This window comes from Perca flavescens, chromosome 24 (genome assembly GCF_004354835.1).
Source record: "Perca flavescens isolate YP-PL-M2 chromosome 24, PFLA_1.0, whole genome shotgun sequence".
NCBI lineage: Eukaryota > Metazoa > Chordata > Actinopteri > Perciformes > Percidae > Perca > Perca flavescens.
The window spans coordinates 5667262-5695207 of record NC_041354.1 but is presented as its reverse complement, the minus strand read 5'-3'; the positions used below and the strand labels follow the sequence as shown (position 1 = coordinate 5695207).

The 27946-nt window shown below is 39.1% G+C and overlaps 2 protein-coding genes across 2 annotated transcripts; one reads left to right on the top strand and one right to left on the bottom strand.

The window, feature by feature from the left end:
• The first annotated feature begins 4942 nt into the window (after positions 1-4942).
• acp2 (acid phosphatase 2, lysosomal) lies at positions 4943-18089 on the top strand. Its single transcript, XM_028571661.1, has 13 exons — positions 4943-5170; positions 8142-8237; positions 8952-9038; positions 9756-9816; positions 9928-10019; positions 10142-10240; positions 10452-10541; positions 11297-11380; positions 11503-11551; positions 11788-11876; positions 12056-12159; positions 12496-12671; positions 14241-18089. The coding sequence occupies exons 1-13, from the start codon at positions 5081-5083 to the stop codon at positions 14384-14386; spliced, it is 1263 nt and encodes a 420-aa protein (XP_028427462.1). The 5' UTR covers positions 4943-5080; the 3' UTR covers positions 14387-18089.
• Positions 18090-18640: 551 nt separating this feature from the next.
• On the bottom strand, positions 18641-27668 carry gpr137c (G protein-coupled receptor 137c). Its single transcript, XM_028571658.1, has 8 exons — positions 26989-27668; positions 22803-22852; positions 22345-22452; positions 22118-22256; positions 21117-21266; positions 19910-20035; positions 19691-19815; positions 18641-19534 (listed from the first exon to the last, which is right to left on the bottom strand). Exons 1-8 carry the CDS (start codon positions 27361-27363, stop codon positions 19252-19254), a joined length of 1356 nt encoding a protein of 451 aa, XP_028427459.1. The 5' UTR covers positions 27364-27668; the 3' UTR covers positions 18641-19251.
• Positions 27669-27946: the final 278 nt, after the last annotated feature.

The following is a 27946-nucleotide window of genomic DNA, read 5'->3' as shown; positions in this document are numbered from 1 at the left end:
GCTGCTCATGCTCACACTGCATCTCTGCTCACAACTCTTCCCACACACGATTTCAACAAAACTAAAACATTTTTCCTCAGTGTGGATCACAAGCAGAGACAAGGTGCTGAATATGAGCCGCTTGGGGTGACTGCATTCTTGTGAAGGGCCTGTCAGATGACAGGAGGAAGCTCGCAGACATCTGTTCATCCGATCATCTCGGTAATTATGTTAGTAATTCTCCCTGTGATCTTCATGATCATTAGTCATGTCCGTGTGGGGCAGATCCCCACCCCCCACCCCCCCCTCCCTCCCTGCAACAAAACACACACTTGGATTGCCTTTTATGATCTCCCAACGAGTAGATTGAGGTGTCAGTGTGAATTAGACTCTATGGATGGGAGGATATCCTGTCTTCTTAATGAGCATATGTAATGACACCTAAAACAAACACTACAGATTAAGGGTAATCCCTGCCTTCTTTAATCACTATTGTTCTCATTATTGTTATTGTTGACGCCGGTGGTGTGTGTGTGTGTGTGTGTGTGTGTGTGTGTGAGAGAGAGAGAGAGAGATCCTGGTGACATTTGGCTGTTGCCTATTTTTCTGTTTTTGAAGGGTTAAACTGGGCCGTAGCATGTGTTTTCAGCATTAGCCGTCACCTATAATCTGAGATATGAGCAAACACATAAACACCTCCATCAGGATTTAGTAACACATAGCAGAGATAAACAGCCTGGGCAAAAACAAAGCAACAAAGAGATTATTGTTGACACTTAACCGGCAAAGACGTAGAATAACTTGGCATCAACACTGAGGGAATATTGCTGAATGCTGAATTTTGTTGTTTTGCTACTCTATATTCATGGGATGTGGTGTACTGATACATTCCCACAGGGTTTACTTTAACATTAATCTGGGTGTTTTCTGTCCCTCTGCAAGCCTGAGCAAAGATCTTTTATTTGTGCTTATGTACAGGTGTGCCACAACCTGCTCAAAAACCATGTGGCATTATTAGGATTCTGTTGTTTTATTTGCCCTACACACAATTCTTTCTGTTACGTGTGAAGGTAGGCTGTAATTACTTGCCTATTGCCATTTTTCTTTTTTTTCCAAATTTGTTTAAACACAAGTCACTAAGTTTTACTTGTAAAATAAGCTGCCTGTTCCTTTTACCACTAAAGAAAAATGTGCAAATTAGAAGTTCTTCTACCTCAGCGGGGTTTTGGGGATTCTTTTCAGAACTTTATTATTACAAGTAATAATAATAATAATACAAGTGGTAGTAATATAATTGGTAGTGGGAGTAATAGTATGATAAGTAGAAGCATTACAAATAATAATAATAACTATATTGGCAATATCAGTATGGTAGTAGTATATATAGTGGTAATAATGGGGGTAAAAGTAGTAGCACTAGTTGTAGCTGCAGTAGTAGTTGCCATAGCACTAGGAATACAAAGTTCAGTATTTGGCAGCTGAGTGAGTGTTAGCTCGTGTTTTAATGAAAGAGTTTAAGCAGTGAGACAGTCAAAGTGAAACTAAATACTTGATAAGATGAGGACTAGTACAAAGCTTGTCACATGAATGTATTTGGCTCTGTAATTGTTTATGATCTAATGATATGATAGAAAAAAACAGCTGGTCTTGGTTCTTCTCTAACATTATAGCTTTGATGGGAGAAGAAAATGCACCAAAGCACTTGTTGAAGCCATGTTCCCAAAGGGTTTATTCAGGGTTTATTTGTGTTTTGGGGAAAAAAACCTACTATGAAAGCACAGGAAAATAAATGTTCACAATGTAATCACAGTGTAGTTGAATACTGATGATGAAAAAAGGTATACAAAGATCAGATTCCCACTGATTCCCACTGGGATCCAGGCTTATGCTACTTATTGCCAGATCCTTACACAACAAAGCTGCTTTTCACTGCGTGTTGGTGTAAACACATAGAGATCAGGGTCATGGGTGAAGGGTCAGCTCAGGGCCAAAGGTTTTCTAAGGAAGTTGCTCTAAGGGTCGGGAGCACAGAAAGCCTTTTCAAACATGAAAGCTTCTACACATGCAGCTTTAACTTTTACCTTACTTAAACCAACTGTGATTATGACCCTAAGCCTTGCCGTTTTAAGCCAGATATTGACTTAAGGTTCAAAAATACCTGCATGATGAACACACAGACTTAAAGGCCCACATGTCCAAAGACACATTTGGATTGCAGCTTTAGTGGAATATGTACAAAACACTATTGCAATTAGCATTAGAGCTGAGGTATTGATTTTTAAATTTTAAATTAATCTGTTGATATTTTCTTTTCATAAAATGAAATACAGTAGTTGCTGAATACATTTCTATAAACTTGCAAATGTTTGGACCTATTAAAGCTACACCATCTTGTACCTGTAATAAGGCTACGTAGGCTAATTATTGTCAGTAACAGATACTAAAGGCTGCATAGCAGTCTCATTGCAAATACCGGTAGGCTACTATATGTCTGCCATGTAAAAAGAGGATACTTTTTTGCAGACAACGCAACACTGACCTCAAGAGGCAGAGGACAAAAACTGCAAGCTCGATAGTCAAAACGATAACATTCTTATTAGTCTAATATTTTTTGACTTATTTCAGAGTGAAGACTTAGTAAGTCAATACCTCTAGTAAGTCAAAATTATGACATTTTGAGTCAACATTTTAATTATGTAATGTATTTTTTAACAAACAACACTATATCACAAACAAGTAATTAGTAAATTAGTAAATGACAGCAACTTCTCATCTCATGACATTTCTGCAAGCATTGGCAAACCTATTCATGGCTTTTATATCTTCATGAAGGCTAAATTAACTGCAGACATACATGTTTCTCCTTTACTGCATTTCACAGACTCAGACAAGGAGTTACAGTCAAATAAAAGTACCTTAAAGCATGGTTTGGATTTTAGAAATTTGGATTTATGAATATTACAGTTTTTCTTGCTAAAACACAATTTCTGAAACCTTGCTCTATTGTCTGAAAACATTAAACACAAAACCTCGGACTCAAAACAGTTTTACCTGTGTTCAAAATCAAATACTGCTCTCAAATCATAAACAAAGTGATCATACATAAATTATATACACTATTAAGCAGTCAGTAATACACCAAAAAATAGAAAACACAGCTTTCAAAACATTTAGTTCTCAGGGAGAAGTACATTTTTAATCTCAAAACAAATTTCACATTTTTCCGTCAGTGTCTTTAGATGAAGGAAAACATATTCTGTCATAGTAGCTCAAAATTGATCAGAAATTACTACTCTGCTTTGCTCTCTGCAATTTTTGTACCCCTATTTTTACGGTACTGTACACAATCTCACAAACTTGTCCTTTGTCTCGATGATACTGTAATTCTTGTTCTTTGTTAACAAATGGAACCAGTCAAAATGTTTGAGCAGTCGCAGGGCCATACAATGTGTTCATTGTAGAGTATACAGCCTACAATGCACCGTACTACAGTATACAATACTAAAAGGGACAAAAATCAAAGGAGTAAACATGTGATCAATGCATGTGCTTCTTCTTGTCCTTGGGCTGGGCCAGGCCAGGCAACGGGGGAAGAAGCATCTTGTGTGCCACAGCCAGCCCTGACACCTCGCATACATTGTTAAAGTTAAAAAAGTTAAAACAGTGGTGATGTTTTAGAGCAATATACTTTTAGGTCAAAAATGTAACTTATTTTATGTAAACTGTTGCATGACTGAGTGACACTGAAACTGAGCCGAAAATGATTGTTTCAATACTGATTAAGCCTAATCAGCATTCGACTGCCTCACTCCAAACCTAGCTTCTAAAGAATTAATTAGGTCATATCTGTCATTTAGCATACTGGAGAAGACTTCTTTGTCCCCACAGGAAAGGTAACTTTTGCTTCTGCCTTTTGGGGAGCAACTCCCTGCTGGGCCAGACTTGATTAGAACAAAGGAAATGCATATCTCTGTAAACTTGAATAGAATCGGCACTACCATGATAAACAACCTTTGTCTGTGACCTGGAGTAAACCTGAAATTCAGAGGTGTGTCCTTATCCTGAGAGACAGGAATATAATTCAGAAACAGAGGTGATTTCAGGACTGCAGATCTGTGACCCCCACAAGGGGAAGCATGTCTGTAGTCCACTGCTGGCAGTGTTTCATGTTTTATGTTTGATTGTTTTTGTCATGTTGTTTTCATCATGTTGTTCATTAAACCTTTGCTTAACTTTCAATTCGAACCAAGTCTCTCCTTCCTCCTCAAATCAAACCATCACGTCTTTTAGATTTCTTAACAATACGCACTCGTCCTCTCACATTGTTTCTTCTATCCATTCTCAGACTTTCTCCTTCCCACCTCCAACAACCTGTTTACTCTCTGAACTGGCTTATATTGGTTGTGTCACATCATTTGAAACAAGTGAATCAATTTGAAGTGGTTGTGTTCAATCAATGACGTGTTCTCTATTTGTATTTGATTGTTGCCACTTGTGTTTACCAGTAAGGATGACAGAGTGCAGAATGCGTTTTGAGAATGAGAATGTGTGTTTTGCTGAAAAGTCTAAGGGAGATCTGCACATTGTGTTTTGCCATGTGAAATGGTTTAAGGTATTGACAACAGACTGCACAATTAAAAAATTATATATATATATATATATATAAAAAAAAAATTAAACGATATATATATATATATCGTTTAATTTTTTAGAGGACTTTTTATAAGTACGCACATGGATTGGATGAACAGTCACTTCCGTTGTCCCTTATTTACAAAATATTTCAAAATAAAATGCGTGCTAAACAAAATGTGCCATTATTTAGGAATAAATCACTAATGTGGGTAGATATTGCAATAATGCACGTTAAAAAAGGATGAAATAGATAGCCTACATCACCATTTTGAACACTTTACGTGCCCTCCGACTTGCATACATTGAATGCTTTAACTTCCGATCTAGTTGCAGCTAAGCTAACCGGATCCTATGACCGGAACCAAGGGGTTGACTCGACGCCTCTCATGCACTCAGGCAGGAGATCTGAAACCTACAAATAGCCATCGGTTAGCAAACATAGTCCTCCGGTGTTAAAGACGAAACCATGGTGTCTGCTGCGGTGCTCTTTCTTTTAACTGTCGGTTCTGTCTGCGGAGAAGCTGCAGCAGAAAGGAAACTAGTATATGTGACTGTGGTGAGTAATATTAATATAATATAGGCTAACGTTAACGCTACGAAGGCTGTCTTGAACTTTGCAGCAGTTCGCTGTGTTTCGCTTCGGTGGATAGACTCTTTCGGAACTATATTCCAAATTTAGGATACTTTCTGTTTTCTTCTTCTCTGCAAACCTGTGTATTCCTTTGTACACGAATCGAGTCTATCAGCACTAATGTGGGTCTTTTAGTAAATTCGGCATATTAATACTCCACCTAGCTAGCAGCAACACTTTTTCTTAAAGAAGCTCATTTTGTGTTTGCTTGCTAGTAACGTTAACGTTAATGCATTGTTTTAGAACCCAACGGACTAACCTTTTACAGAAGTGGACATTTTGTTGATGCAACATTGAGATTTAACAATAAATGAATAGATTTGAATTGGAAAACTAAAGGTAAGGCGTGTTTTGAATTCTGAGTCGTGAGACTCCACGAAACAAGCAAAGACAGCCCTCCCAAAAAACCGCTGACACTTCAAATAAATGATTGAGGTCTTCTGAACTCTCATGCTAAGGTCACTTCTGTTAAATCGGCATTACAAGCCTTAGCTGTCTAACCTGTCAGCTTGAACCGATCAGAAACTGATCCTGGCAGGTGACTGATCAACTGTACTAACAACCAAGCCACACCACACTTTGGAAAAGTTAATGTTTGTTTTATAAATATATATTATATTATATTATATTATATTTATTTTTGGGTCATATTTAAGCTCTGAGGAAGTACTGGTCTGATTGATATTGATTTGAGTGACGTAGAGACCTCAGTTGTTTCCGCTTAGGCCTAGATGTTTATCTTATTCCTAATACAGAGACTCATATTAAGGAAGCACTTGTTTAAAGAAGTTTGCAAATGCAAACAGCCCTGGACCTGTTAACATCTCACCAGGAAGACCAAGGGGAAGAAACGCAGTCAAGGATACAGAAGTTATTCACCACAGAGCAACAATCAGCTCCACATGCATATCTGCAAGATGAAGCAGTTATGCTTCATCTCAGTGCTGTCTATTTATATGACGTGAGTTTCAAGTATACAGTGTAAATTCACTTTGCACTTGTGGCACTGCTTTCCTGAGGCTTTGTTTTCTCTAAGAACATAATTATTGAACTTTCACAGTAATGTAACTTCGTATGCATGGTTCTTTCTTTTTGTATATATTAACCAATATAAGTAATATTTTAAATTAATTAGTTGTAGTTTTATTGATGTTTTAAAGGTTGTCTAATTCTCTCATTGACCATTATCCACATACTGTAGTAAAAACCCGCACTAAAAGCACACGCATGGTATATATTTGCATGTCCTTTTTATTGCATTTATCTATGAGCCAGTGAATTGTTTCTTTCTCCTACTTTTATTGCATTTTATCTATGAGCCTAACCTGCTAATTTCTTCAGTGTTTTAGATCAGTGTTTCCTATATAATGTCTGAGGGAAGTAGAATATAATCTAATCGTGAACATCATCTGACAACACAATATAGAATATACATTATACATTATGTAGGAAGAGCACATGACATCCATCTGACCTGTGTTCAAGTCTTAAGCATTTACCATTTCATGAAACAGTACTCTTCTGTTTACAGAGGAGCCAAGTGAGCAGAGCATCAGTAATCAAAACTTAAATCAATGATAAAACAATGTTTCATGCAGGTTTACTTTTACATGAATCAAATCATAGCTACGGATCCATTTAAAATGAATGATTTGATGGTTATAATTTTGGGATGAGAGAGCCATATTTTTTCCAAACTCTTTTCTAATTAATGACTGATGCCAGTTCTTTAAGTCAACATTCCAGACCTTGGTCACATCTTTATCATAATCTCTTAATCGAAATCTCCTCTGGCGTGAGGATGAGTAAGGCATGGAATCTGTCCTAGATGTGAGAATTATAATAGCATTGAACACTCGTGTTTTCATGTGTTAAAGTTGTGACATCAAGCCACATGAATGAGGAAGATCAGGTCAAAAGGTCGGCTTAGATTTTCTCACATGACTGTTGTTTTGTTGACTGTTGTTGCACCTGGAACTTAATGTTACATGCTCCTATCATTGTGCTCATTCTTCGAAACGGTTGGCTAGTTGCCTGTAAGATAGCCGTTAATGAATCATGGAGCAGATAAGGGTGTTCTAAAGGGATAATCCACCCTTCAAATAGAGTTTACACACTCTTTCAGCTACTTTGGACGGATCAGTCATGCATGCTCTCCACACCAGAACCAGAAAACCCACACCTACCTCTGATGTGGCTCGAAGAGTCAAACTGCTCTACTTGAGTAGACAGCTGATGTGGTGGCATCCAGTAATAAGACCTAATTGCCTGGATACAGATATTGCTTTCAACCTACATCAAGATTAGGGTTCACACTGGGCTCTTTACTTGAAACTGCTCCTTTTGAGGATGGATAGTCAGTCGATCGATCGTATATATTCTCAAATGAGCAGTTTCAAGTAAAGGGCCCAGTTCATAGACATATGTCCCTGTACTCACTTATTTAATGTTGTTGACTCATGGACATGCTCATTTTAAGGCCCTTTATGTTTGGATTCTTCAGTTGACACGTTTGACCTGTGTGTCAGCAGTCTCTGACAAACACTTTGAAATGTTGTTACTATCAGCTGACTGGACTTAATGACCGCCAGTGACACATAAAATTGGGACAAAGCTTTTTGGCTTGATTCTTTTTCAGAGGAGCTGCGTGGTGTTTACAAATGTTGTATGTTTGAAATAAGGTGGAATAATAAGCGTCATTTAAAAAGCAATATCAAATACAGATATCTACTCTCAAGCAGTGGACAATTGGGCCTCTTAGGTAGGAAAACGGTGAACATTTTATTTGCTGACAGTCAATATATCTGCTTGATCAAGTGGCTTCCAGCCTGCTACAAAAAAAAAACTAACCATTGGGTAAATACATTCACATTTCATCTCTTCTCCCCCACCCCAGTTGTTTCGGCATGGTGACCGGTCTCCAGTCAAAGCCTACCCTACTGACCCACACCAAGAGAGCGACTGGCCACAAGGGTTTGGACAGCTATCACAGGCATGATGGGTATTTTCTACTTGGTGTGATTGCAGTGCATTAGCACCCATGGTGTCTTGCATACTTCTATAGCTGCAAAACCATTCATGCTACATTTCCAATTCATATAGTTATATCGTTTCATGCAGTAAACTAGCTATTCTTGAAAAACATGATTTATTGTGTACTGTTGCCATCAATTGTCTTTATATCTCAGCCATTGTATACAGTACAACCTTAATTAAAAAATGCTCAGTGTTGCACAGTAATTAACTGTACACAAGCTTATTATGGTGGCATGCACACATTTGAATTATTATTGGTAATATGCTGCATTAAAGTCTGCGAAATCCCATCAGTTCCATTTGTATTATAACACAGCCATATAATTACCTGTACAGTTTATGAGTTACAGGCTGTAATGCATTAAAGGCATGTTTTTAAAGCTCAATTCACTCCCATGGCATCCATAACTCAACCAATACATTTAGGTCAATGAGTTTTCATAGAATTATAAAGTAATCCAAAAACCAGACCAATTAATGTCACACATAATTTCTTAAGGAAATCATTATCTAGTTTATTCCTTTTAAACCTGATACATGTTATTGCCCCACTTTAAACCCACACAGATTTTCAGTTTTGTGTCATAAGTGTAAAAGGTTTGAAAGGTTAACTATATTCAGTGATGTCATCAGGAGTATAACGTCCGTTCCTCTCCATGTGTGTTTCCAGACGGGGATGCGGCAGCACTTTGGTCTGGGCCAGTTTCTGAGGAATCGGTACAAAGGATTCCTTAACGAATCCTATGAGAGACACGAGGTAACCGCTCCGCTTACAGATCATCCTGGAGCATGATGGATGTGTTTTTCTGTGTATTTCTGTTCATCATAAGACTTGAACTTGTACATTACCAAAGTCCACTTTTAGCTCTTCTCTTCAAACTCTCCAATACATTTGGACTTATCATACTTAATGCTTGGGGTGGGAGGGAAAAAATCAGATTGTATGAGCGTAATTTTTATTTTTTGGTGACAACTTTTTTCCCCTAGAATCATGATTTTTTTTTTTTTTTTTTTTTTTAACCAATGATTCACCTAAATATTTTTTGTAATTCTGAACCGCCGACGCAATTACATCATATCAGTTTCCAGAAAATCAGATGGAAAGCAGAAAATCCATGTTATGTACTTCTTTACAAATAAAATAAATGTCCTACTGACACGTGATGACTGACGTTCTTCTTAGAAAACAATTAGTTTTTAGAAGTGTCTCATGATGTATTGTCTCTAGAAGTGTCTCATTCAACTTTTGTTGTTGTTGAAGAAGGAAAAGAAAATCGCAATATTCAATACTATCGAATCCCAATGAATGAAAATAGCAATACAAATTGAATTGGCACCCATGTATCGTGAAAGAATCGAATGGGGTCAAAAGCATATCGTCGCGGCCCTACGTAATGCGGTCTGTTTTAAGGCTTTGATGACCGCTTGTAAATCCTTTTTGATCCCTCACTGGCAACTCCTTTGTCCTCCTCAGATCTCCGTTCGCAGCACAGACTACGATCGGACCCTGATGAGCGCCGAGGCAAACCTTGCAGGTCTGAACGTCAACTAACTCCTCGTCCTCCTGCCTCTCCTCCTTCTACCAGCAATACTTCTCTTTCTAGTTCATTTCCTCCTCACATTAACAGTCTCTTGTGTTCATCCAGGTCTCTACCCGCCCACTGGTCAGCAGGTCTTTGAAGAAAACTTGCAGTGGCAGCCAATACCTGTACACACGGTGCCACAAAGTGAAGAGATGGTATTTATATAATGGAGATAGGTGTATCAATGCTCCTTGTAGTGATGATGATGATGATGATGATGATGATGATATATTCAACACACTTTTTCTGAACTTTTTTTTTTTTTTTTTTTTTTTAGCTACTCTCTTTTCCTTTGGGTGACTGTCCTCGCTACAAACAGCTGATGAACGAAACTGAACACACGGCGGAATTTATTAATGTCACCAATACATATCAGGTACACGAAGGCCGGGGGGGGGGGTGACGTGACCTCAAAAGGAGAATAAATTCTTTGCTTACATAGATTGGATTTTCTTTAAGCCTGATTCTAATATGTTCTAGTCTGAATATCTCAAATGTGTTCTAAACCATATTAGGAAATTTTTTAGGAGATTTTCAGAGATGATACAAATGTAGGGATGTGGAGCTTACTGCGTTCCTCTCCTCAGGACATTGTAGAGCTGGTGAGGAATAAAACCGGACTGAATAAGACTAATGTTGAATCAGTCTGGAGCGTGTACGACACACTCTTCTGTGAGGTACGAACACACACACACACACACACACACACAGAGGCTTTTTTGCCTTTATTTGATAGGACAGCTAGGTGAGAGAGGGGGAAGGCATGCAGGAAATGTGAAAATATATATATATATATATATATATATGTGTATATATATATATATGTGTATATATATATATATATGTATGTGTATATATGTATATATATATGTAAACTTCTGGCGGGCGAGACTGTAAGTGACCGAATCTCACACGTGTTGGTTAATTTAGTCTTGTGACTCAACCGACCTCGTCAGTTTTTAAGGAACATATGGACCTTTTGGAAAACACGTTGTTAGAGGAACTGTGCAACTAGTACCGGTTTCACATCTGTGTTTTTGTTGTCTTATCTAGTACCCAAAGGTCACTGCTTGCATTTCAGCATGCCACCATTCAATGTCCTGTATTACTGTCATTACATGTACCAACATCAGTATCTATAATTACAAGTTACATTTTTCAAATTTTCAGGAATAATGTTCACATTATTACGAGTCAAATACACACACAATAGTGTGAGATTTGAAGTAGAAGCTAATTCTAAACTCAGGGACAGCTGGGTCACTGAGTACAGCCGTTAGATGAGCACGGTGTAACAGGGGAGTGCAGGCAGAGAGGACTGCTGACTAAGTGCTAACAGGAAACAAAAAGCCAGCCTAATTAAAGCTTTCAGAGCCTCTTCTAGTCACATGTCTTTTTCATAATTTCCATTGTGTTTTCTGTGTGAATTCAGTCCCGTCACAACATGTCCGCTCCTGACTGGGTGACTCCTGATGTCATGGAGAAGCTCCGAGTGCTCAAAGACTTTAGTTTTCAGGTAGGAGTAGTGGCAATATCTATGGTTTCATTTAGGACTTCTGGTGTCTCATGATGCTATTTTGTAGTTTTAAAAGTGGGGTAATCTAATGAGACTGTTTGTTTGATATTACATTTTCCCAGATTATGTTTGGAGTCTACAAACAACAAGAGAAGAGCCGGCTGCAGGGAGGTATGTGTGTAGTTTAGTGAAATTAAAATGTTACTCAAAGGGTGTGGGTGTGTGTACTACAGTTCATGATAATTAAGGAACATGATACCAAGTGCAACACTGTGGCTCATTGAGGTGTTTTTAATAGTTTTTGGACAACATTGGAGCTCTATAGCACAGCTGAATAAGATCTATCAGGCTTTGGATACAATACTCTAAGTAGGATCTATGATCATGAACTGCTGTCTGTCTTTTAGGTATCCTGCTGGGTGAAATAGTAAAGAATCTTTCCAAGATGTCCGTCCCAGACCCGAAACAGAGACTGAAAATGATGATGCTGTCAGCGGTAAGAGTTGCTTTTTGAATTAGTGGTGGGTGGATTTATTTTTATTTTTTTTATTTTTTTACTTTAATGGAGCCAGGTTAGCGGTTTCCACTATTCTTCTTTAAGCTAAGCTAACCGTCTCCTCGCTGTGTAGCTTCACATTTTTCATATTCCTTTAATGTGCGTATGTTTGTCCACAGCATGACACCACTGTAGCCGCTCTTCTGGCCAGTTTGGATGTGTTCAATGGAATACAGCCGCCATATGCCTCCTGTCAAATATTTGAGCTGTACAGGGACAATGGGTAAAACACACACACACACACACACACACACACACACAGACACCATGTGATACTGAGGAGCTGATACCAGAAAGAAAGTAAAAAATATGCAAAGTGGATTGAGACTTTTACTTTGAAATTTAACACAACCAGACTCAGCTGATATAAAAATACGAGGACCTATGTACCAACATTTTTGCTCTATAATGTTGTAAGACTCCAAATATTTCTGAATACTGATCAGTCGTTTTATTCCTAATGTCCATTAGAACTATTTGTGGATCCAAACTGCTGACAGTGGACATGACATCAGACCATCATAGACTGTCAAACTGTGTCTCTCTGTGTGTCTACCAGCTCTGTTTCAGTGTCGATGTTCTACCGGAATGACAGCACAGTGGAGCCGTACCCTCTGCAGTTACCAGGCTGCTCCCTTGACTGCCCCCTAGAGGACTTTGTGAGAATTACAAAGCTCTCTATTTCAGAAGACAGGGAGAAAGAGTGTCAAGTGCATTCCGAAGGGAGAGATAAAGGTGAACACACAATAAAAACTCAAGACTTTTAAAATTAAAATAGATGACTGATTGTGCAACCATTGATTCATTTTCAGTGTTTCCGCTACATACTGCCATATTCTCTCTCTCTCTCTCTCTCTCTCTCTCTCTCTCTCTCTCTCTCTCTCTCTCTCTTCCCCCCCCCTACCTGAAAGTTTTGAGTGGTTTAGCGGCGTTGACCTGACTCCCTGAATAAGCTGATTCGTTGCTGTTGTTGCTATTTTTGGGATTCTGATTGGCTAACGTGGGCTTGAGCTTCTCGTTACACTGCCACCTACAGGTTTGGCATGCTCTTGGCGGCATATATACACGGTTACGTGTAAACGAACATTTTTCTGAAAACTGACAGCTGTGCACGGTGTTATTTTTAAAAATGGAGAGGTTTATGAAAATAACTGGCCACGTGTAAACGCTTTCATACCAGTACCTACGCACAGAAATATTCACATGTATAAAACCGGTGGTACGCCAGGTCCTGTGCACCTTTTCTTTATACATGACAATCCACGTGAAATTGAGCGCACGTGAACGAGCTACCGACCCCGCCTTGCCTCCTCCCCTAAATTAATATGGAAATGACTATAAATGCGTCCCCGACGTCATTCTTTGTCCCGTCACAACGGGTACCTCGGCAGACTTAAAACAAACTTCGCCGACTGAGGTTGAGGAGCTGATCACGGGGGTGGAGGCCAGACATTTTTTTTTCTGTTTGTAGTTTTGTCATCTTGGATAAGCAATAAAAGAAAATGCCCAAAGTGGCAAATGGTGACTCCGAACCATGGCAGAAATTCCCAAAAAATTCTAACTGGAAATCAAGAGAATAGCGGCAGCGCCACACCAGTTACCAAACAACATGCATCTCAGTGTCTCGCACAATAAGCAGTTTGAACTCCCTGATGTAATGCCATTTATTTAAGTGTTAGTAGGCTCAGTGAAACGGAGTCCAGCGTGAGGGAGAGCCGAGTCAGAGGAGGAGAGGTTAGTGAGGCCGGCGTCCCCACAGCAGGTGACAGTGCGCACAGATCCGCTGCGTCACGCGTGGATGACATAATGAAATAGTAAATAGGACTACAGTAACAGAAATATGTGCAGAATTAAGACAGTCAAGACAGCCCAGTGTTTGGTGGACCGGGTACACCTTGTTCACTTAATAGCCTGCACATCATCCATGGAATCAATTACGCATCACGAGAGTTTACCCACCCGACACTGCGTTTGTTCCTGGGGAGATGGATCCATACGTCCCGCATGGAGTTTAATGGAGTATTCACGGATAAAATTATGTTTTTAAAAAAAGGTATTTTTTTTGTTTGAAAGATTACATTGCGTGCTGTAACTGCCAGTGCACCCTTGTAGCCTTCAGGATGGGACTGAGGGCAGATTTTCTATTTCAGCTGTTATACCAAAAAAATATTTGCAGTACAATTTTTAATATAAGAATTTTGCACGTCTTTCCGCGCATGGACCCACCCTCGGGTCAGCTACCACTGCAAATAGAATCTAATTCTGTGGGAAACACTGTTTCCTCTATTCCTTCTTCGTCTTCAGAAGTGATCATCAGTCTGGCAGTGTCGGGCAGTCTGCTCTTCTTCCTCATCGTCGTCCTCCTTGGCGTTCTTTGTTGGCAGAAGGAGCCAATTAGCAAACGGGGATACCAACATGTGGCCAACCAGGAAGTCGTAGAGGAATCCTGACGGAAGCACAAACTCCTCCCTAGGAGATCGACAAGCCCGGCATCTTGGGACAGCAGCGATGACGATGAACTTTAAACTCTAAAACTCCAGAGGTACCTTCTTGATGGTTTCATCAACCCATTTGGGTCGGAACCCACAACGATTAGGGTTTTTTTTTTTTTTTTTTTTTTTTTTATTAAAATGGTGAGTTGTTGTCCAAAATGACCTTGTCTGTTGGGTCAGAAAGAATTTTTTATTTTTAAGATTTTAGAGAAGCACAGCTTTTAAAAACTGTTTCTTCATCACTCTAAACTAACATGAGTGAGACATTGTTGGAGGGACCAGGATTGATTTCTACATCAAGAAAATGTAGCAGGGAAAACTTTTTGTCAGCTAAAGTAACTGCTGTGTGTGTTCCCAGCGTGGTCTGGTCGGATCAGCCAAATTATTTCGTGATCTTAACAAATATGTCACATTTGTGCTTGGGGAAAAGACTGCTCGACCTAGTTTTTTTTTTTTTTTTTTTTTTTTTTAAAGCTATAAAGGCATTTTATGATTTTATTTAGACAGAGAGAAGAGGGGGGAGAGAGAGAGGGGAAGACATGCAGCAAAGGGCCAAAGGCTGGACTCAAACCCAGGCCGCTGCAGTTAGGACTGAGCCTTAATGGTTCGCACCCTACCCGGTAGGCTACCAGGGCACCCCCGGTCCGTGTCTTTTTGTGTGTTTTGGAACTTGAATGGCTGCAGAAAAGTTTAGAAAGTCAATGCAAAAGTAGTGACATAGTTTTTATTTTAAATAATGTAATAATGGTCTGGAAACGTGATGGGAAATGGTATGGTCTTGGTAATGTCATTGCAAAATCTTATTTAAAAAAACATTTTTTAGTGTTTTGCATTATGCTTTTCTTCCTTGTTTTTTTTTTTTGGTTTTTAAAACCGCAAAAATAGGTCTTTAACTGATAAGAAAAGGCATAAGATTAATTCAAACTTCATTAGCTAAAAATGTTTTAATATTGAATCCCAGTCCAGAGGTTTCCACAAGTTCTTAAAAATAAAAAAAGATGTGTGTCTGTTTATGTGCAGGTGTATTCACCACGTGTTAGCTCATCTGTGGTCTCGTCCATGTACAGTATGTGTGCACGTTGACTCTTAGGCCTAATTACCGAGATGCCTTAACCATTATTAATATGGGGTGTTTTAATTTTGTTCGGATATATCACATTTTTTGTAGGATTTCAAGTTTTTGAAATTAACTTCTTCAAAAAAAAGTGTTTTGATTTATCAAAGGAGCACCAGGGTGGTGTTGAATTTTGAAAATGTCTCTGAGAGAGCTGGCCTAAGCCTTGTGAGAGACATTAAGCATCCACCCCCAAGTGTCCTTTAGCAAAATAGCAAATCAAAGCAAAATAGATGACTCTCTTTTGGGTGACAATGAGAATCTAATCAGTTTGCAATTATATAAACCAGCTTCTTACAGATAGAGCTTACAGCAGAACAGAGCAAAATATAAACCCATGAACTCTGAAAACACTGTTTTGTCTTTTGAACCAATCATTCAAAATGCAGAACAGATATGGGATGCTTTAACTTAAGAGATATTATGAAAACCACAGGCCGTACCTAAAACTTTAAGCTCAAGCAGTTTTAGAAAAAGACACCCAGGGTTTTATACAGCGGGTGATGGACGTTTCTTTGTTTGCCTTGGGTCTTTGGTTGGGTTGTTAATATCTAATGTATACAAATATTAAAAATCTCAATGCAGGCCTGACCCTGACCGGGATCTTGCTTTTCTTCAAGTCAGGGTTCTGGACATTATTTGCACATCTTTAAAATCATCATTCTTTGTTGTTACCTCAAATATGGAGAACACATCTTTGCTAAAAAAATTCAAAACACTTGTCACAATTACAATATACAATACAATTAAGGTTATTTTATCAGGATTTCAATTTGTTTTCATGTTTTGTGAAATTATTCAGACTTTGAGAATGTATTGATTGTAAATGTTTTTTTTTTTTTTAACAAATAAATGATCAATGCGAATGTTTGTAGATACAACATAGAGCAGGGAATATCTGTGCCTATGGATTCCTTTTGCCTAACATGTGTTTGTCTCAGGAAACAGCTACACAACTTGGCTGTGTTTTGTAGTGAGCTGGCCAGCTGCTGTCTTGACTTAATTTCGGATGTTCCTCATAAAGTTGTTAACTGGTAAACTCAGACACATGATCAGCTGCAGGAGTTCATTTATGTGCATAGTGCACATTTAGCGGTGGTTTGATTATCCTAATGTGGTGGTGACATACTGATCTGACTGCAGAGGTAGAAAGGGCAGTAAACTACCTTTTTTGTGTAATGTTTCATAGAACACTTTTATAGATTCATATTTATGAAGTTTAACTAGAGAGATTAGGGTGATCAATTAGACAAATTCTGGTTCACTTGTCTTAAAAACAGTGCAGTAGGCCTTTATTTCAACATGGTAGTGTTTTCTTGCATACATCGTTAGTGATCTATCGCACAATAGGTTACATTCAGTATGGCCGCGGATAAAACAACCCATAACATGAGACAATTCATAAAGTAATTATCACTGCCATTTTATAGCAGATAAAGCAACATGTTCTACATAAATTATATCACATTGGAAAGAAAATATGACACTGAGTTCTTGCACTCTGATGTTAGAAGCATGCACTGCAGATGTGCAATGTTAACTGGACCCAACAACCTCATTTCCATCATTTTACTTCAGTGTTCTGTGAAACTTGTTGATACAAGTAATGCAACTAGCTTTTTATTTGGGTAGCATTTTTTTTTTTTTTTCCATTCAGTCCTGACACTGATACACACCGATTTTGGTCTGAGAACTGAGTCAAATAATGAAACTAAAATCGCACAACAGTCTCAAAACACACATGGATTAGAAATCGATTAACTAGACACACAAACAATTAAAAACACATCATCCAACCATTTCTTGTGCAAAATTTTTTTAAGAATTAAAGTATTATGACAAAATGTGATGGCACATGATATTTCCTTTCTCAAACACAATGATTGAAGAAAAATACATAAAACAAGTAGGAGATGAAATCCTACATTCAGGCCCAAAGCCTTTTTTTCTGAAGGTGAACGAAGTGCAAATTGTTGCCTCACAACTCAGAGGATCTGATTACATGAAAGGTTTTTGGTCAAACTTATGTTTTAGAGACATTTTTAATGTGCAATCCTTGGGCTGATTTCTACTGAATGTAGGTAACATTTTAATACTTTAGTCTCCAAATGATACTAATAATGCTACTGCCCAGAAAAATCAATGTTTTTAATCCCCAACATTCAGCAACTTTACAGTGTATGGCACTCCCTGTTTTAGGTTTTCACATAGTTTTGATTGTATAATTATGGGAAAGGAAACCTGGATTTGGCTGCCGTTTAATATAATCCAACAGCAGTGGCACGTTCCTGTATCTGAGCAGATTTTGTTGAAGCCTGAGCTGGTTATTAAAGTCATTGTTAAAACTGTTCCTCCACCACTAATTGTCATAAATGCATTTGTTAGATGTTACATTTTTCACACACTTACATATTGACCAAGCTTGTGCTATTGAGATTGAGAATAACATGCATATTACAGCTACATATAAGCTTCACATATATTTTGCGTCTGTAAGCAGTTTGTGGATGATTCTTGTGAACACTAAAATAAACTGACCAGTATTTTGATGAGTCACTTATGAAAACTGTAATAAGCTTATTCTATATGTCAAACTATTAAACACAAATCCAGTACTGAGTAGGCAGACTAAAGTCTTAAGCTTGCTAACTGTGTTTGTAAAACTTTCTATTGCTGTGGCACCAAAATTACCAATCACCGTTTCAAAAAAGAATTAGCCACGAACTAAATAATATTACAAGTCTGTAATGGATGGAAGTTTGATTAGCTTTTTAAAATACAGTTTTGCTGAGAATTGTCTTGGTTAAACTGATTATGAGTTTGAGTAAACGGTTAGCGTTGGCTATAAGCTAGCACTCACTGCTACAACAGTCAATGGCAAATTAGCAACTGCTAATTCCTGTCATAACCAGACAGGAGAAACCATGAAATGTCTTTTATAGAGGCATTTGGTTTTCATTGACGGAAAAGGCTTTTTGAGGATCGAGCATTAAGCTAGCATGCCAGCATCCTTCACTGTTCTTTTCCCGCCAAGATTACCCTTTTGTGTGCCCATTAAAAACAATCACACAACCCATTTATGACAAAAATGTCAATTTATGACAACCTAAATAACAATGCAACAACAAATTCTGAGTGAATATAACGTCTTTGTGTCCAGAACTGTTAACTGACAGACTGGCTTCGGCGTTAGCCATGTTAGCTAACCGGCTACATGGCTCCGGTCTGAGCAGAATGGTGTGTTCCATATAAGCACAATTGGATGAAATTTACAAGCAAAGGATAATGAGAGAGACGATTGTCTGGTCCCTGATGATTCCAGTTTTAGAAATTGTAACGGACCAAAACATTTAACAAGAGAAATGTTTGGTATTTGCAGTTTTAGATGTATTAGCCATATTAGTGCTAAACTCTGGTCCACGGCCTGCGCTTGCCTTCATTCTGGTCCATACATGCCATTTACAGAGAGTGATGTTCTAAAAAAGCAGTTAGTCATGCCACAGCAACTTCCCAGTTACTGATGCGACCATATTTCTCCAGAATAAATAGGTGAACCAATTTTTAGGCCCAAACTGGTCCAAAACAATGGCTCGGAATATCACTCAAAAGTACCTGCTTTGATGTATCTGGGGAAGCAAAATGATGACACAAACGCAAGACATTATCACATCGGTTATTAGTCTTTTTCAATCTTATGGATGGACGCTGCTTAATTCTGTGGTGTGCAGAAATATGTTTGTGACCCACAGTAATAATTCTGTGGTGTTGAAAAGTAGTTACTGTGATGATGATGGTGGTAGTTGTTCTGCGGGGTGGAGTAGTAGTTGTGATGGTGGGGATTGTGACTCTGGATGTTTCCGTAGGCAAAGAGGAGGGGGGCCGTGGAAGACGGCGGTTGCTGGGCGGACGCAACTCCCGCAGCTAGAGTCCCGTTACGTTGGATGGAGCCATACCAACTGGATGTACCCAGCTGGGGAGTGGTGGAGAGGAGACTGAGAGAAGGATTGAAAGGAGGTGTTAAAGAAAAGAGAGAAGGGAGAGGAGGATAAGGAAAAGACACCTCAATCAAAAGTAATTTTAGTAGTCAAGGTATTGATCTTCCAAAACCAAGCTTAAAAGACTGTATTTGTGCTTGGCTATGTGCCCACCTGGTCCGATCAGTCCTACTATTGATGCTTCTTGACAGGTCGTCATCACTATCATACCGTTGAGGGTTGTCAAAGAAATATGCTCTGGAGCTGAAACTGTGGCTGTTGATCATTCCTCCTGGAGTCTGAGAGTTATAGAGATGTTAAAGCTTCATAATACTTTACAGTTTAGTCTGATGGATTATTGCTGGCATTTATACTTTTAACACGTTATTTTACCAGGTTTTGGTTGGGTCTCTTGACTCTGAAGAAAACCACCACTAAACTTGTAGGAAGCAGCTCCCAGAAGAACAGAATGATCCCAAACACAACGTAAGCTTCCCCGCTGATCTCCTGCACATCAGCCTGTAACACACACACAAACACAGTGTATGATGCGTTATATTCATTACCAGAATCTTGAACACACTAAACAACTGAAAAAACAGGTCAGCACGTGTGCTTTTTCATCGTATGACTGCACATATTATATCTTACACTATCAACGCTCTTGTCTCGTGAGTATGGCAGCCTTAAAAGATAGTTCCACATTTTGGGAAATAAGGTTATTGGCATTCTTCCTGAGAGTTAGATGAGAAAATGTGTACCATTCTCATGTCTGCGTACTAATTAGTAGTTAGAATTAGGTGCGATTAGCTTAGCTTGGCCTGGAAGCAGGGAGAAACAGCAAACAACTATTTAGTGATGCTAAATTTAAAAAGAAAAGTGTGTATTTCTTACTGTGATGTAAACTAAGTTACTATGTGTAACATAAAAACGGGTCAACGCATGGTCCACACATTATAGACACATGCTCAGGGAAGGGACAGAATAATGTTGAGATGTGGCCGGGTTGGCTCAGTGGTGGAGCAGGCGCACATATACTGAGAGGTTTGTGCCTCAAGGCAGAGGTCCAGGGTTCGAGTCCAACCTGTGGCAATTTCCTGTGTGTCTTCCCCCCCTCTCTCTCCCCTTTCTCACCTAGCTGTCCTATCAATTAAAAGGCAGAAAAGCCCCAAAAATTCTTAAAAAAGAAGAAATATATATATATATATATATATATATATATATATATATATATATATATATATATATATATATATATATATATATATAATGTTGAGATGTTAGACTGACAGATTAAAGAAATAATTTAATATGTCAGATCATGCACACACATACACACAGTAGGTGTTTGTTGGTGTTTCATGTCACATACACACACACCCCCTTTAAAATGGACTGTCTGTCCCAAGGCCTCAGCCATGATATAGGTCAGGACACACAGACACACACATGGTTATTTATAGCCAAACAAAGCCCTTTACCCTACTACGCACTGCTTTCCCAAATCTTCCAAAATGGATTGTCCAGATTCTCGTCACTGGCTGTCTGGCTAAATAAAAGCATGTTTTCCATCTAAAACAGAACACACTTGGTGCAGTACCTGATCAGAAACGCTGTACCAGCCGTAGCTGAAGGGACTGGGTCTGTCCTGTGGGGACAGGGCCACCACCACCAGGTTATAACAGGCTCTGGATGTGTAGAGCAGGATCACCATGGCTCCTACTGCTGTAGCTTGGCACACTGATGTTCCCTGGTGGAAGAGTTACTGTGCTTTATTACAAGTCATGCATCATTCGGCTATTGGCCTGTAATTGAATGTCAGATACGGGCCACAGATGTGATCCACCAAATGACTGAGGCCTCTCCGTGACCAAAATGACAAACTACAGGCCAGAAATTGAGTTTTGAGGGACATAAATGTCTATTAGTAGACATAAACATGTCTACTAGCCTGACAAGCCAGACCCACATCAAGATGTTGGCCCTGGCTGCAAATTACATTTGCTGCCGCTAGGGTGCGTCTAGATTTCCGGGCTACATTATGATAAAAATCATGATTCACCATTACTGCCAGTGGTGCTGGTTATTTAAAATAAAAATGTGCCATAAACTGAACAAATTGCAAAAGTAACACATGAAAAGCATGTAATATCCCAAGATGTAAATCTCCCTTTCTGCTCAGAGTATTAGTATTAGTTATAAGCCTCTGGTGATCTGGTCAGAGGTCTGGATTTTAATAAGATGGTGGACAGTTTTGCACAGAAATTCGTGAGTAAGAAATGCCTACATAAATAAATAACATACAATAACATGTGAGATACAGCTAGTGTCTGGTATATTTTGATATTAAGCCACAGGAAGTTCATGCTAATGTTACTAATTTCCAGAATGAGTGTGTCTTGTTTGCAGCAGGGAAACAGCAGGAGTTTTATATTTGATATACGCTATTTTTCTTATGCTAATGTTATTTGTGTGAAGGGCTTCTTAACCTTTTCTCCAACAAAGTAATATTGGTGTTAATTTTGGCTCAACACAAAGCAGTAGCAGTATAAGAACTTTACCTGAGTAAATGAATTGCCGCATGCATGTCTTTATTCCTACCTTGGACTCCAGGTAAACATTGGCAGAGGACATCTTGGCGATCTTAAAGATGCAGACGGCCAGAGAGACCGCACACAGGACAAACAGACTGTCGTTGATTAAGACCCGGGCCAGGACCACATGTCTGATACCCCCATCACTGGACACATAAAGGTTATTAACTTAAGACACTCAAGTAAAACTGTTCTGCGGGGGCTAAATGTGACATTATTATAATATTTGTTTACCTCGGTGATTCAGAGCGCTGCAGAGCTCCTTGCACTAACAATGCACAAGTTAAATTCACCACCAGAAAGAATATACTGACACACAGGAAGAACAAACGCAGAGGAACCCTGGAGAGAGAAAGAGAGAAGAAAATACAGAGGATGGCAGACAATGTGACTTTATTCATAAACAACTAATTAAAATGCATGGTGTTGAAGCTGCAAACCAACTGTGTGTGTGTGAAAGAAAAAAAAAAAAAAAAAAAAAAGTGGTTGTGGAAAGGAAGGAGGGTAGCTGTTAAAATCATAAAACCATGTTCTGAATCTGAGTCTTTAACCAGAAAGTATAAAAAGAGTTTTGCATGTTATTAGATGTAGATATGGACAGTTCCTTTTAGAATAATTTCTGATAAAAATGTCACGACAAATTGGAAACGGCAAGCTACATAAGAAGCAATAATGATAAAGGGCAGACTTACTTGTATTTGGTGAGCTCTGGTGAATACTTGGCTTTTGCCTTAAACATCACCTAAACACAGAAAAGTATAAAAATATCATCACACACATACAGTGATGTACATGGGATACATATTTACATAGTCATGTTCATAATCCCAGTATGGTTTTAAACATTTCACATTTAAGATACGATAGAAGGAAAGAGAGAGCAAAGGACGATGTTTTTTTTAGGAGAAAAGTGTGAACTTAACAGAGCCTGAGGAAATTCCTGTGTGTCATTGAAGTACACAGGCACACACATGCTTATGAAGCATATATTCAAACAGGACAAGAAAAACAAGAGGGCTGAGCAAGACTCCACACTATAATAGTGTGTATGTATACACCCAGAATTATTTGTTTGAGAATAATCATAAGAATATGCTAGTATAAAAAACTACAGTAATCATGATGTAGTACATTCTTGGAAAATTCAATTTAAAGAATTGTTTGTAGAAAAATAGCCACATAAAAACGTCTGGTTTTGGCTAATCCACAATTAAATACCTGACCTACTTCATCTAACTGATGTAAATTTAATATTGTCATAAAGCAGTCCTGCTCGATGATTTGCAACATAGCCCAGAATGGCCTAATACACTTGTATCAAGTCAGAGCTCCTAGCAGCCTCTACACAGTGAGTTTAATTTGCCTTCATGGAGGAGGCACTAATTAGTATATGAGAACATATACTGTTGGCTCTTAAAATAAAGTGTAATTTGGCCTGTTACTAGCTATGATAATGATAGTATGGTATATATGAAAATTATCAAATAAATAGTGAAGACAATCCAAACAAAAACTACCTATTATGTATCAGCTGCTAACATGCTAGCAGTAAAAACATCAGGTTTATCCTATCTGTCAGACTCAGATTAATGAGGATAATGATTCATTTTTGATATTATATGATAGCTGCCATAGCCACAGAGGTCTGGTATTATTATTTAACATGGTCAACATTGAGTTTAAACACACACGCACATAAACACTCAGCCTTTTGTGTGTGAATGTAGGCCAGAAGGAGGTAATTTGTAACCTAGAAATGAAGCAACCAGCCAACAGAACATGACCGGATTACATACTTTATGTGCACCATAGTGTGCCTCAAAATCTAAGGAAAATGTAGCTAAATCACCTTTTTCTTTCAGTAGAGACTGAGAAAGCTTGAAACTGAACATTACCATTATTATTTTCTGTAGTGAGAAGGAGCTAAAATGCACTAAGGGTGGGGGGGAAGTAAATCACAGGTCAGGAGTCATGCCTGACTCATCAGAAAACACTACACACAAGTATTTCCACACAAGTGTGCGTGTGTGTGTGTGTGTGTGTCAGACAGCAGGCGGTGTCACAGTGGCATGATGCTATATCAGTGTTCTGCTCATGCCAGTTATCCCTTTCAGTGAGTTCAACATTAAACAGCGCTGATCAGCACTAATGCAGGAACTGTGTTGTGACATTGGTTGAAGTAATTATTACATTTTGCTGACAAGACAGATTTTCTGTGCCTGTGCTACTCAACTATCAACTATTTTGTTAACCGAAAAATAATTTCAGACATTTGTGAAGGACAAGTGCAAATGTTCTCTGGTTGCAGCTTCACAAGTAGGAAGCTTGGTGCATTACTTTGTCATATATGGTAGTAAATAGAATATCTTTGTGGCTTGGTCTGCTGGTTGAATAAACAAGCAATTTAAATGAGTCCCATTCAATCAATGAGACATATCCTTAAATGCAGCCTTAATGTAGACTTTGATCAGTCAGTGAGGCCACTTTTCATTTCACTAATTTAAATGCAGAGCAGTCTCATTGATTAATTACATTTGAAGACAGTGGTTCCCGGCCTTATTGGCTTGTGTCCCCTTTAAACCAAAGGTTCAACACAGATCTAATACGTCTATGAGATGATGAAATGTAACTTCTTCTAGAAGAAATATGCTTTTGAGTTTCTTCTATTTCATTTAGCATCTTGGGGCACCTAATGTTTATCTTGTGAACCCTTTGAGGGGTCCTGACCTCAAGGTTGGGAACCACTACTTTTCCCAACTCCTGATGGAAATATTGGTCTCTTTAGCTGCTAAAAGCTCCACTTTGTTCACCAGCTAGCCGCTAACTGTGTCTGTCTGCTGTTTGTTGCTGAGCAAGCGGCGTACAGCAGGTTTATCTTTGCTTTTGTCATCAGAGCCCTTTCCCTGAAAATACTGTAGCTGCCTGTTAATATAACTGAGACTGTAAAAGCAATTCATTTCACTACACATGCTGATTGAGCAAGGGATGCAGCAGGATGGTCAAAGTTTCTACTCCGGGAAAAAAAAATATGAATGTGATCTATTACTGAGGTCTGACTCGGCTAGACACGAAACCACAAGTAAGAAAAGTTTGTTCGTTGCGCTGGCCAGTCATATGGTCTTCCTAACATAGATAGAGATTTCAACCATTCCAGACATGGAAGAACCACATTTGGTTAGTAATGGTGGAAAGGAACAAGGCAGCGGTTTCCACCATCCCTGTGGTGTAAGTCAGTTTTGCTGCTTTAATGCAAAGTAGCACAACAACCAAAGAAAAGGAAGACGTTCATTTTTATTCAAAGGGAGTGTAGTTTGCATGCTTTAACTGGTCGCAGATCAGCTGATGGGTGACAGTGTTTATTCAGCAGTCATAGGACACCCTTGGCTTCATTATGTCCACTCAGCCAGTTTAACAAGCTTTTTTCTGACACCCTTTTATGTGACTGAGATACAATTTCCTTTGAAGAAGTGATTTAACTGTGGTGGTATTAACAACTGAAAGTCCCAAAGTGTGGGGATGTTTAAAGTGCCAGTGTAGGTGTTTTCTGGGACAAACAGGTCTTTGACATTTGGAGTGGGCAGGTGTTAACTGACCAGCTGTGTCCCTCTCTTTCTTTCATACACACCACGCGCACACACAGTATGTGAGAACATGTTGCTGCTGACAGGGTCATTTGCTCGAGTCTCTCGTCCACTTATTGAATGAAACGCATCAAAGGATGCTGGGACTTGGCGAGACACATGCTTTTACTGGGAGATCTCTAACCCCAGGACATGAACTGATTCGCAGAGCTTTCAAACCAACAGCAACCTAAAAAGGCTGTCAGTCAATCTTCTGTACTATGGAACATGTAGGCCGATGGTGACCACATTTACCCATTTATGAAAGAAGAAATGTTGGCTATTACAGAAACACTCTAAGCTACAACTTGAGTTTAAAGTTACTTCTTACCGAGAGTTGGATGAGAAGATTGATACCTCTCTCGTCTGTCCATTGAGTATGAAGCTAGAGCCGTGAAACGGCTGGCTTAGCTTAGCATTAAGACTGGAAATTGGGGAACAGCTAGCCTTGCTTTGTCTTAAGGTAACCAAATACACTTAGTAGCACATCTAAAGCTCACTAACTCATGTTGTATGCATCTCATTTCTTTCGCACAGGGGGCAATGTGCTGGACTATTTCATAGCCGAGTGCAACTTCCTGGAGTCCCTGCCGGTTGCCTGGAAACCTCACAGTGATGACGAGACTCAATGTTGACACAATGTCCATCCTTATTCAAGGTTATGTGTTATTTCCAAATAACCACACTGCTTTGACACAGAGGCCTCATACCTAATCTAAAATTAAAAATCCCAATACTCATTCGATTTAATCCAGGGCTGCAACTAATGATGATTTAACATTGTCAACCAGTTAATCATATAGGGCCATAAAATATCAGAAAATAATGAAAAATGTCAAACATATCCAACGAGCACCGTCAATGCCTCAGGGGAGTTGTAGTTTTTTGTTAGTTCTTTGCTAAAATGACCACTGGCATGTGTTTACCGCAAATTCAGTGTGACGAATTGTGATAAATTGTTAAATCAGTTCACTTTTTTCTAGAGTACACTACACGGGGTGGTGGGTGACAAGGAAATGAAGACCTTGGCTTGGAATAATAGGAATCCAACAAAGGAGTCAATAGAATACAATAGAATAGGACAACAGTACCATTTGCGTGTGTTAAATGTGTAATCACATAAATACAATGAACACAAAAATGCAAAGTCAGCTGTTTTATTTAAATCAGGTCATACACACACACACACACACACACACACACACACACACACACACACACACACACACACACACACACACACAAAATGTAGTCCTACCTGGGTGAAGTAGAGGTTGAGTAGGCAGAGTGTGAAGAACTGCAGGCAGACGGGGCAGCAGTAGAGCAGCCAGTAGGCCAGAGGCTGCAGCTGGTTGGCCTGCATTACATTTTTAAAGTAGAAAGAGAAGAGGGTCGTCCTCAGCGCTGCCCACACCAAACACAGAAACAAAAACACACTTTGGTAGCTGAAGCGCTTGTGTCCGTAGTGCAAAATGAGCCAGAGCTGTAGGTAAACGAAAACAAACAGGAAGGAGTAGAGGACGATGTAGACGGTAGTTAGACTGAGCTCCAGTGTTGGGGAGATTGCAGCTCCAGAGGACTCAGTCAGTGAGGTAAACAAATGGGAATTAACCTCCTCTCCTGCCGAAAACATCTCCACTGACGGCTCGCACTAACACATGGGATGCTGTGAAGGCGAAAACACTAAAACTTGGTCAGACCTGGGCTAAATTGACAGTGGATGACAGAAATATAAGGGTATTCGGGTGAAAAATTGCGATTAAAGCGGTTTATTCTGAAAAGAAGTGGCATCATTGAAGCTGCACTGGTGTTTAAATCCGATACTGGACTGAAGGAAAAACGGGTTGTAGTTTAAAAAAACGCTAGGTTAAAAATAACCAGAAAGAGAGAAAGAAAACAAGAAGTCCCCCTGTGAATCTCTGCAAAGCTGTTCTCTGCAAAAACAATTTAAGGGGGCTCCAGATCAGCTGTGATGCAGGTTTAGACCCGCCCCCGTAGCTCTCATTTAAAACTGAAACTAGCGCTTCGAAGGCCACCATCTTGGCTTAACACCAGGCTCATTTTTTTGGGAAACAGCTGACTCCGGAGCCACAGATTCTAACCAGTTTCCTAGCTAAATCACCCAAGTCCTCACACCCACTTTCCTAATCGCTGTGTCATTGGCTCATCCTACCGCCCAACCTCCATAGCTTTCTCACTCCATTAGTTTATGATGA

What these genes read in the sequence shown, in the direction of transcription:
- acp2 (XM_028571661.1), top strand. Translation starts at nt 5,081, where the DNA reads ATGGTGTCTGCTGCGGTGCTCTTTCTTTTAACTGTCGGTTCTGTCTGC. An exon ending in AACTAGTATATGTGACTGTG is followed by an intron (nt 5,171 to 8,141) that starts GTGAGTAATATT and finishes CCCCCACCCCAG; the next exon opens with TTGTTTCGGCATGGTGACCG. An exon ending in TTCCGAAGGGAGAGATAAAG is followed by an intron (nt 12,672 to 14,240) that starts GTGAACACACAA and finishes CTTCGTCTTCAG; the next exon opens with AAGTGATCATCAGTCTGGCA.
- gpr137c (XM_028571658.1), bottom strand. Translation starts at nt 27,363, where the DNA reads ATGTTTTCGGCAGGAGAGGAGGTTAATTCCCATTTGTTTACCTCACTG. An exon ending in ATGTTTACCTGGAGTCCAAG is followed by an intron (nt 21,267 to 22,117) that starts GTAGGAATAAAG and finishes CTCTTCCACCAG; the next exon opens with GGAACATCAGTGTGCCAAGC. An exon ending in AGAGACCCAACCAAAACCTG is followed by an intron (nt 19,816 to 19,909) that starts GTAAAATAACGT and finishes TATAACTCTCAG; the next exon opens with ACTCCAGGAGGAATGATCAA.